The following is an 11,187-nucleotide window of genomic DNA, read 5'->3' as shown; positions in this document are numbered from 1 at the left end:
TTTTTTTTTTTTTTATCATCTCTGTTTAGTATAAACAACTATACTTCAAAACGTCCTTACAATTACGAGCCAGATATCCAGTGCACCACAGACACCCCTCGTCTACAGAACAAACAGGATCATGTTTTTAACCAAGCTGGCGACATTGCTCCAGGAACTGCAGTGTCAGCCAGTCATTCGCTCCACCACTTTGGTCTGTACGACTAAGAGATGGATTGCCATTAATTTTAGTACACGTATTCATGTGCTCCTTTGGACTTTAGGTTGTTTTACTGGTGTGTGCTGTTATTGTGTGTGTATTATATGTGTATTTATCTGTATTGTTTTCCTTTTAATACTTTTATTTCTGGTTATTTATTCTGTCTCATCTGACATTTTATTTTCATTTGGTATTTAAAACCCTATCTTTTACCTTTTATTATTGGTTTCACTCACTTCAATTGATCTCCTCTGATTAATTTATTATTTTAGCTTTATCTTTCCATCTTTATCTTTGTTTTCCAGTCTTCTGTGTTTCCTCAATACAAACTTATGACAGTCACAATAGTATCGGTTCCTGTTATTATTGGTCTTATTTTCATTGTTTATATTTATATCTTAGTCATTTATTGCTCTGTGTGTGGATGGGAATGCCAACACATGTAGCCACTTAGCTTTACATAGCAACTAAGGCTTATTAGAGATGGTTATACTTGGACACACTAAGTGCTTGGATAAGGTTAGGAAAAGATAATAGTCTTGGTTCAATCTTAAAAAAGTCAACACTTTGTGGTAGACTGAAAAAAATAGACAAGTCTATCAAACACTTTATAACCAACAGATGCATTTGCAGTGAAGAGAATATGTTGTACTGTACAGAACACAGACTGTAAAGCTTTGAAAAACTTGGATAGCAATGCTGAGCTGAAGCCAACTGTGAAGGAAGCAAATGGCCCTTTTTTCGCCACAGTAACTTTTCCAAGAAACTCAGGAAACCTGCTCTGATCACACTCCAAAGTTGTCCGTTTTGTTTGACCAGGTAAGGAAGTGGAATTTGAAGTCCTGAACATTGTTGACCAGTCAAAGACAAGCTTTGCAGTTGGTTCAGTATGGGAGCACTATTCATTCAGACGGCAGACGAGCACTGCTGGGTGCTGGCATCTATATTAGGACTAGTATTAGAAATGTCCACATCAGATTTGGTAGCAATCTGACCAGCAGTTGTTGAGACATCATACTGTGCACCAAACGGTTCTACAGATGAATAGACAGGCCATCACCAGACGATGCTGCTACTGGGGTGAAAAGTAGCAAAGAGAGGGATCCATCTTTAAACTTTGGGGATTCATGTGTTTTTGCTGTGTGCATCAGTCTGCAGAGTCAAATAAGAACCTACGAGATCCGAAGACAGAGACATATAAAATTAACTTCACATCCACTGCAACCTGTTACTAGCTTAGATAATTAATGGGGAAAGTCAGATGTGACTGAAATCACTTAGGAGCAGTGATGTGGATGCCAACAAAGTGTTGCAAGGCGTCCAGGCTGCTGTGTCCAAGGGCCAGGAGATTGAAGGCTGAGACAGAGTGCCTGTCAGGAGCTAATAGGCTGTTTCTTATTTTCAATGAAGCTGGAGGGGATTGTTGAAATTCAGGGGAAGTGAGCTACAACATTTGGCAGTTGTTTTCTTTTTTCAGAAAGAGGTGTAAGATTGTGAATTGGCCTGTGATTCTTCAGCTTTTGTGAAGCTGAGTAACCGCAACAATAGCAGAAGAGGGAGGACGGCATCTCTCCACGCAAACAGGAGCCTCCTGCGGGGAGAAGTTCTTTGGATAATTTTATGGTTGTGTGGTGATGTGGTGAGGCAGAACAAGCTGTAAGGATGACTTCAGTAGAACCAGAGTATGATTACGGAGACTGGCTGATTTTAGGTGCACGTAATGCTATTACATGAGGGAGCAGAGAATTCTTTATTCAGACGAGGTAAGAGAAAATAAAGAAAGCGGCAGCGTATCACTTAGTGAGATTTGAAATGGTACAAAATAAGAGTGCAGGGTATTTTATGTTTACATCAGGCAAAGCTAAAAAGGTGAATAGCTGAAGTTTGTTTGTATTGTAGCAGGCAAGGCCATCATTCAAACACAGTTAATGACAGACCTTTGTGCTTTCATTTGCAAAGTGCCTGTATGGACTCCAACTAAGATGTGCTTTAGGTTCACGTGTTATTAATGTTATTGAAATAACTTGTAGCGGTTTATTGAAACATTTCTAATGAATTCAGCCTTTGTCCATCATATGTATATAATAGTGTATAGTACTCCATGCTTTTGGCAAATTTCCATACTTTTCTAGAAGACTGAGTAAGATGTAAATAAATTATTATTATTATTAAATGAATCCAAATCAAACAAAAAGGTTCTGCTGTCCTGTAAACTGCTGTGTGTGCAAGAAAGTATTGGATCAAATAAGCATATAAATGTAAATGCAAAGAAACTAAGAGACAATAACAAACAACTTATCTTACTTTGCAGAATTATTACTTGACTGACAAGTCTGCAAAGGCGAACTTATTGCTTGGAAAGAAGGAATATACATTTTAAGGAAGTCTGGGAATTGTGATAAAAGACTTATAAAAGAGAAAAAGATTATTGACCATTCACTGTTGTATTACACTACTGAAAGGAAGGGAGAGCTGTACCAGCTCAGCGGGGAGTTGTTTAAAGTTGTATTCTTGTATCACTGAGACTATAGTGTGTTGCTTTCTCAGGCAAGCTATTACATGTAAATCATATAGAAAGAAACTGTATTTCTTACACTCTCTCATAAGGGTTAGGGTAACATGTTTCTCCAGGCCTCTTGTAGCTTGATTTAGCACTGGCATGCAGTGTTTTTCATACACTGTTACTCCATCCTCACAGCACGACTTCACTGAGCTGACCCATGAGAATATGGCGACCGTCCTCCCAAGACAAACGAGATCATCAGTTATTTCAGCAAATGGCCAGGAACGACATATGGTTACATTCAAGTGATACAGCCCCCAAGTGGCAAATACTAATTATGATTCCTGCCTTCCAAGAACAAGAGGAAGTAGTGTGATATTATACAGGGACAATATCCGCAGAGGGAGGAGGTCAGGGTGGATGGATGGGACTTTAACATGGGAAACCACCGTTCGTTTCCCATTTCCAACCGACATTCAGCGCTGGTTTCTTTTTAATCCAAGATGACGACTGTCCCCTGTTCAACCCTGTTTCCTAGAAATTACCTATTAATACAACTAATTTGCAACAGCAAATATGTTTTGTAGGCAACGTAATTGAAACTGGATTATGTTTTCTATTAATGTAATGAGGATACGTTGTTAATTCATGTATTTGGCAAGTCACTTATCCTCAGGATGAGGATAATCAGAAAAGAGGTTTATTTTTCAAAGGGCAATGTTGTCCTGTTGATACGGTGTCATATCAAAAAACATTATGTGCCGTTGTAGAGGACAGAAAACATATTTTGTTGTTTAATCAAAAGGGACTATTAAGTCCCTGCTTCAGGGCAGAGACATAACCTCAACAGGCTCAACTGAACTGTTAAACTCACACTAAACTACCTGGTTCAATGTGATGGGAAAGGAGAGAGAAGGTGCCATTCATAAGAAACACTATGTTAAGCTTTCACTACTTTTATTGCACCTCAATGAAATCACTGTCACTGGATAGAACACCGAAAATGGTCCATATTAAGAACCTTCCACTTGTACACCACTGGGACACTTTTATTGTGAACCGTCCTTACTAGGTGTTGACTTAAACTCAAAGCTTAGAGACCAACTTTAGGCTACATATTTTTGGCACTTTTTAGTCAAGAGATAATTTTAAAATCTTACCAGGAAGACACAGAAGAAGAGATGCATCCAGGAAAGAACTAACTGTTAGAATAAGCACATGCTGCAGTTTAGGCAAACCTCAAACCACCAACACGACTTCAAGGTAAGTAATGATGGATGGAAACACACTTGCACTGTGTTCGGATCACCTGTTCTGATCATGGCTGGTTAAAATGCAACATGTGTCCCAACCTACCTCTGCTCATATTTAACAATTCAAAACAATAACCAACTCCCCTGTAGCTGCTAGTCATACTGAGAGGCACACAAAGCCTGGAGAGGATCTGCGCCTTGAGCTATATTGGCATATGCATGATAATGAGGGCCCATTGTCACCATAGAATTTGGATAATCTCAATTAATTATTGTCTTTGTGTTCCTAAAGCTCTGCCTCATGCTATTTTCTCCTGCCTTTCTAAGATGAGTGAGCTGTAAAGTGAGATTTCGACTGGGAATTCAATACGTCAAATGTACAAGGGAGACGCAATGAATACGCTTTTCACCTTGTAGTTTTAAAACTAATGACAATACTGAGTTTTAACAGTATCAACGTACTGTAATATCAGGAATAACTCTATTGATGTCTGAGGGCTGTGAGTCATTCTGTATTTCACTAAACTCTCACAAGGGGAAACTACCATGCCAACGGCTGAGATTTAGACCAAACTCTACTGTGTCTGAATCATCATGATCCCACACATCCTTACTAATGCAGCCAACGGACACGAAGACCATGCAGAGGAAGTGCTGTTAGATCTGAGCTACAGTATTTCTGTCTCTCTGTACATCTACATGCATGTACGCCCTTTTAAATCAATTAAAGCCTATTTCAAGGGACTGAAATTGACTTATTTCTGTCATGTGAGCCATTACAATGGATGTGATCTGATTCACTTAGTGCGGTGAGTGGGTTGCCTGTGAAGACAGAGAAACTATAGATGGAGTGATGTTAGGAAAACTAAAAGGGCGAATTAAGACTCAAAACCTCTCTTGACAAAAGTTAATGTCCGATCCTGAAATGTTCGGCTCTGGCCCATCATCAGTTTGACATCATTATCCACACCCAGCAGCAAATCAAATGGCCGTTGCAGTGATGACTTAACAATGATCTTCAAAAGTACACACCAACACCAAACACCAGAAACGCTCCATTACGTTTTCCAGTACATTTTGGGAGGTCTGCTTTTTGGCTGTCTTCAAAGGAGTTGGATAGAGAGTTGGTATCAATTTGTTTCTGTTTTCAGAGGAAACACTTTTCCAGGAAGTGTTATTTTGGCAGGAATAGAGAGCCTGGTGTTTCCCAGTAATTCTTGCCAACATCTACTCCCCTTTTCCTGGGAAAAATACCTGCAGGAACCCAAGATTTCTAGCACATTTGGCACTGCCACAACAGTATGCGCTGAAACCAAGATGCCCTCTTCAACACTTAAAGACAACTTGTTTAGCTGTATACTAAGTCTCATATCAGCACTGTAAAGATGGTCTTACTCTCCCATATAACCACTCATTTATATACAACTAATTTGCAACAGCAAGTATGTTTAGAGGGAAGTGAAATCGGGACCAGATTACATTTACGGCAAGTTGCAAATACTGAATGTATCAGTAAAATGTTCAGACAATTTGTTAGATTTGTAACAAAAATTGTTACACTTAAAAGACCATCACATAATTCAACATATTTATTCTTTTATTCTTTGTATTATAATTTATTCATTGTTAGTTTTTGCATTTCAAATTGTTTTACTACATTGTAAAAAGTGAGGAAACATTTACATTATATTATAAAATGTAGAATTTTTAAATCAAAGATAAACCTTCAACTGTAGCTTCTCCAACATTGTCTTATTTATACGTTATTTCTTACTAACTCTTAAACCTGCATTACGGAATAATCTGGTTTTAGAGAAATCTGCCTTTTCACTGAGGATGGAAAATCTAAAGAGTTCCAGTTCTTGGTCAGTAAATGCGTCCAAACTGTAGACTGGCTGTTTCTTAAACCACAGTGTTTGTGTTTTTATTTAAATATGTGTTAAATACAGACTGTGTGAAACGCTCACATTATAAAGCATTTAGACGTTTGCTGCTGAGTGGAAGAAAATTCCTTCTTTTAGACAGCAGTAAAAAGACTAAAGGTTGTACATAAAACAAGGTTTTATTGTGATATATTTGCCCAGATGGAATCACTTATACGGTACTTAATTTTATATATGACTGACAGATGCAAAGATATTATCATTGCTTATAGCTGAAACATTTATGCCAAACTTAATTGAAACATTATTTAATGTCACAATTATGTTTTTGGTGCCAGAGTTTCTCCTCCAGCACTCAATCGTTTTGTGGGATGGATGTCAGTGTGGAAATAAAACAAAGCTCATTTTTGACATGGTGAAAACCCCTGAGAGATAACACAAGTCACAGGGTTTTATCTCACAAAAAAAAAGTCCTACGGGATACAAAACATCAGTGCCAAAGGATCAGTGTTTGAAACTGTGTAAAGAACAAATACACGGTTTCCATCATCTGTTATTTTAACTTGTAAAAGTAACCTTCATTAAGAATTTAAAAGGTAATTATCAAATAGTTCTGGATTTACCCGTGTTGACATGTCAAGGCAAAGGATTTAATTAAATTAGTACAGTCTATGGGCTATTTGCCCTTCTCCCTTCATCCTTACTGCGTGGTTTGGAGCCCTTGATTTCCATTCACAAATTAATTTCAAAAGTAGATTACCAAGTACAGCTGGAACACAACACTTCATGTGTTTACTTTACACATCCTTCTGAGTGACTGAAGTGACTCAAATTCCTATATACTTTGCTTTGTAATAATAGAGCAGAGAGGAACAGAAGAAGAAGTGAAAATGCAGAGGTCATGATTGGCGACAGAACTGAGATGCAATAATGCAGGTAGCATTTTATCTGGATTGTGCTGGGTGGGTGAATCAAGGGGCAGTTAAGGGAGACACATTAAAATGTAAAGGTTGTGGGAAGGTTTCTCAAAACAGATATACAACAGTTGTAAAAAGCCAAGAGCTAAGAGATAGAAATTATTTTTAACAAGCAATTTTAAAAGGTACTCAAATTAGAGGACTAAATTGCCCCTCTCTGTGTTTCTAGCTAATTCCAATTCAACCAGCCATTCAGCCAAATGGAGAGGAATCGGACAGAGCGAAGAATGAGCGCTCTCAAAAAAAAAAAAAAAAAAAGGAATTATTATTATATTATTAACAGTTTTAGTTGTGTTAGATGGGTTAACGACTAAGTGGATGAAAAAGTTTTGGGCATAGGACAGTTATGCAAGATGCTGTCACACAGTTTTGACTGTTCTCTGATAAATAATGAACCATTATTTAATTATGTAAAAAATGACATTTATTTGCCGTCTTTGTGGAGACTTAATGTATTATTTAGCTCAGTCTGAATTTTAGGCTTGGGGTTTCCCATTTTCACAGGGTTTCAGAATGTGATTAAGAGTATTTGAACAAGAAGAGTTTTATGTAGAGATTTGACAAATGATTCTTTTCTAAAACCATTTTATGCAAATTCAATTCAGCTCTTTTCCCAAGTTAAAATAACTATCAGATGAGTGGTTTTTCACGCCCTCATTCAGCCTCTTCTGTTTGTTTTAGTTATGTTTTCTGTTGACCTTTTGTCAGTTTCTGCAATGAAAGACATAGATTTTTCAGACCAAATGCCAACAGAGCTCTGATAATATGAGCATTGTACATATGAGCTACTGTTGCATAAATATAAAACCGTGGTCCCACTGCACACTGCCACTGTAACCAGCCCATCAGGCATCAATATCAGTCCCCAGAATTTAGCAAAGTTCAAGTTCCTGTAGTGTCAACCTCCTCCCATTCTTCCTGAGCCAGGAACCATAAGATCTCATTAGAGAAATGAGTAATAAAAGAACTCAGTTGCAGTTACTATTGGAGCAACTGCAGCTCTTGCAGCGACAGCAACAGCAACAGCAAAAAAAAAAAAAAATCTATGGTTAGAAAGACCCATAGGGGGTTTTGTAAACAAATGAAATAATCGAAATGTGTATATACAGCATTTGAGAGAGAAAATCATTTTCTCTGCTTGGCTGGGCAGCAGCTGAAGTCCAGGAGCAGAGCAGTATAGAAAATAACCACCATAAATCAAGATGGCCTGATGCCCACTCTGCTGTCCAACACTCCTGCCAAGACTTGCTCCTCTGATTCTCACTTTCCTCCATACCAGCTATTGAGGCAGACAGATAGGAAGAGTTATAGCTGTTGACGGCAGCCGTGGCTGTCAGAACCACCACTTCATCACAACAAACAGGGGAGGGAACCACTGGGGACAACACCCCTGAACTCATTCTTATTCTATATTAGATTTAAATAGGCTTTTTATTAAAATCAGATATGGTTTAGTTATTGCTGTCCACCTCCAATATGATGTATAATTATGTATTTATCAAAGAATTCATCACTACCTCTCTGGTTGTCCATAGGAACCCTTTAAACTGTACTGATTCAGTATTATTGGAGAAATGCCATTACTAAATAACACATTTTTGAAAAGGGGCATTCTGAAATAAAACATTTCTGTTATGAAATAGAAATTAATTCCCATAAACATTAAGTTATTATTTAAGTAAGAATGATGAAATTACATTTCATTATAACGAACTGAGTTTTATCATCATTTTATCAAAAAAGATCATATATATATTATACACACTTTGTTCATGAAATTCATGCAACATGACATATTTATTGAATACTGAACACCCGGTGTGTGCGTACAGGCTTTTACTATTGTGCATGCTTGCTCAACTCACACGGCTTACTGTCATACCTTCACGTAACTGAGCCATCATTAGCGCTACTAGTCAGACCTGTGCTTCTTTGCTTCTATGACAAGTCAAGGTTTGTGAGAAGGATCCACTAGCAGCTTCAATTCAAGTTGGCATTGAGCTGGTAGGCTTCTAGTTTTAAACCTCTGTCGGGAGAGCTGAGTTTGATTGGCAGCAGCTCAATATACAGAGAAAGAAAGGGAAGCCAACTGGAATTAATTAGTGGGTAAGAAGAACAGTATTTCTGTTTAAGCGAGAGGCTCAGATCAACCAACTGAGAGATGAGTAAGGTAAGAGTTTGTTGTTGTACTGTTGTAAATAATTCCCAATTTATGCTCTGAAATCATCATGAAAACAGGTAGACATGTTTGCACAGCAGCAACAGCAAATTAAAATGGCAAACAAGAGCAGACCAAAAAATATATTTTTACAGTTTGCCCCATATATTCGTTCTCCTTTCAGATCTGTTGTAGTTTCCATGAGGTCGAGAGAAAAATATCTGGCTCCTCAGCTGCTAAATCTGCGACCAGCTTGACACATTAGATCTACATAATACCTACTGATTAACACTGATTTCAACTCAGAAACATAATTGGTTGGGTGCATATTCTTGCTCTGTTTCTTAGCAATATGCTTGAGAAATAATTAATGCTTCCTGAGATGAAAATAGATGTAAATATCTCTCTCGCAGGGAACTGTGGGACGTGTTAAGCTGCATTTCCACAGCCTCTTTGCCAGTGCTTGTAGGCTCACACAAGAGTAGGCTGCAGCAAAAAATATTCTTCTTTGACAGTCATCTTATTGAGTCCGAAAAACATATTTATTTGTATTGATCTGCTCCGTATTGCCACATTGGGCTGTTATGACAGGTGTTTGTACGAGTAATGAGTAGGGTCTGTTTGTTCTGAATCTAATCTCACAGTTTGCATGTTTCATGTTAGTGCAGTTTATATAACCAAAGGACTGTACGGACTGAGATAAAAATCAAAGATACTCAAGTGTGACTGTTCACAGATCCACTTAAATTTAGTTAACTGTGTTCACTAAAGCATTTTACAAATCACTGCTGTGCGAATTTAAAGTCCGCAAATTAACGTCATCATTATCGTCATCATTATTATTATGGCTCACCTTGGCTTTGTTAATGGTGCAGTGCAGCGCATTGTTCTCCTGGTCATAATGCAAACTGAATTCCAAGGTCCCCAGTGTGGCTGTAGAGACACAGACGAAAGAGAGAAGAGACAGAAGGAAATTAATAGCTTGAAAAGAAAAGTATTCATGGCGCACAAACATCGTCGCTGGGGAGAGAAGGAGTCCAATCCTGCCTGCTTGCTAAAGCCCTGATGGGAAATCTCATGGTGTTCTTAACACTGACATGTAATTATAGCCATAATAATCACCATAGAAATGAACACGCAGAAAAGGACAGTAGCAATAATTGATAAATGAAATGTTTTATTTGTGCCTGAGTCTTTTTGTGGTGAACAGACATCGTCATCAGCAGCACCGTGAGCTGGTAATCAGAGCGGTAGTCGGGAGAACTGGGAAAAATCCTGGGCGACTGTTTTGGTCCAGAACTATGGGCTGACAATACAGAGGCTTCCTGCAGGCTGAGCTGACAGCCACATTCAAAAACACACACACACACACACACACACACACACACACACACACACACAAGTTCTGCGGTAATCAAGTCTACAGCAGGGGAGTAAATAAAGAGCTCCTCCCTACATTCACCTGACCTGTTGCTCTTTGCAGCTCGATCCCTCATACCTTGCTGACTTCTGACAGAACCATACACAAGATTGAAAGGAAATATTGAAGGAAAAGGGGTGAGAAACTACAATATGTGGTTTAAAAAAACAAAAAAAAAACAAGAAAAACATAGTGGAGCAGAATCCGGCAAGTCTGCTGAAAAATAATGGATATATTCTGTGCAAGTGGGCAGTGCAAGACGAAATGTTGAGTACCGTAGTTAAAATTGAAAAATTAATGGTCATAATTCAAATGTTGCATATTAAAGAGGCTAAAGGCATTCTCCAATTTTCAATTATCATCAGGCAAATTAGCCACAGTATAAAATAAATTGGTTAAATTAAGATAAAGATATTTCAGATGAGTCTGCTTTTGTTGGTTTGGAGCTGGGTCAAATTAGAGGTTTAATTGCCTGGTTTCTCCATCACTGTGGGCCTCTCTCCATTGTTTCAGTCCCAGGCTGAGACCTAAGTGAGACCCACTTCAACCCTGCTTGCAATTAACCAGCACTTATTTAAACGCAGAGGCTACTACATCTTATTAAAGCACTACAGTGTTGAGTAATGAACTGTAACATTTTATGGCATAATCTCATCCTTTGTCCTTTAAAAATGCCAAGTAACAAGGGACCCTCGTTTCCTGAAATGTTGTCAGGGTGAAAACATTTCAGCAACCACAACATGAAAAAAGACGTGTGTGGGCTTCAAAGGGCCTCACAGGATCTGAATATATAT

General features: G+C 38.2%; 1 protein-coding gene across 1 annotated transcript in view; it reads right to left on the bottom strand.

Annotated features, from left to right (window-relative positions):
• doc2b (double C2-like domains, beta) overlaps positions 1-11,187 on the bottom strand; it is a 108,370-nt gene that overhangs the window by 46,485 nt on the left and 50,698 nt on the right. Inside the window, exon 2 of the mRNA XM_023430887.2 lies at positions 9,827-9,906. Within this exon, the coding sequence (XP_023286655.1) occupies positions 9,827-9,906 (80 nt within the window). The remainder of the gene's footprint in view (positions 1-9,826; positions 9,907-11,187) is intronic.

This window comes from Seriola lalandi, unplaced genomic scaffold (assembly GCF_002814215.2).
Source record: "Seriola lalandi dorsalis isolate HSWRI2012SDOR001 ecotype SW California unplaced genomic scaffold, Sedor1 jcf7180002054914, whole genome shotgun sequence".
Lineage (NCBI taxonomy): Eukaryota > Metazoa > Chordata > Actinopteri > Carangiformes > Carangidae > Seriola > Seriola lalandi.
This window is presented reverse-complemented; position numbering and strand designations above follow the sequence as displayed.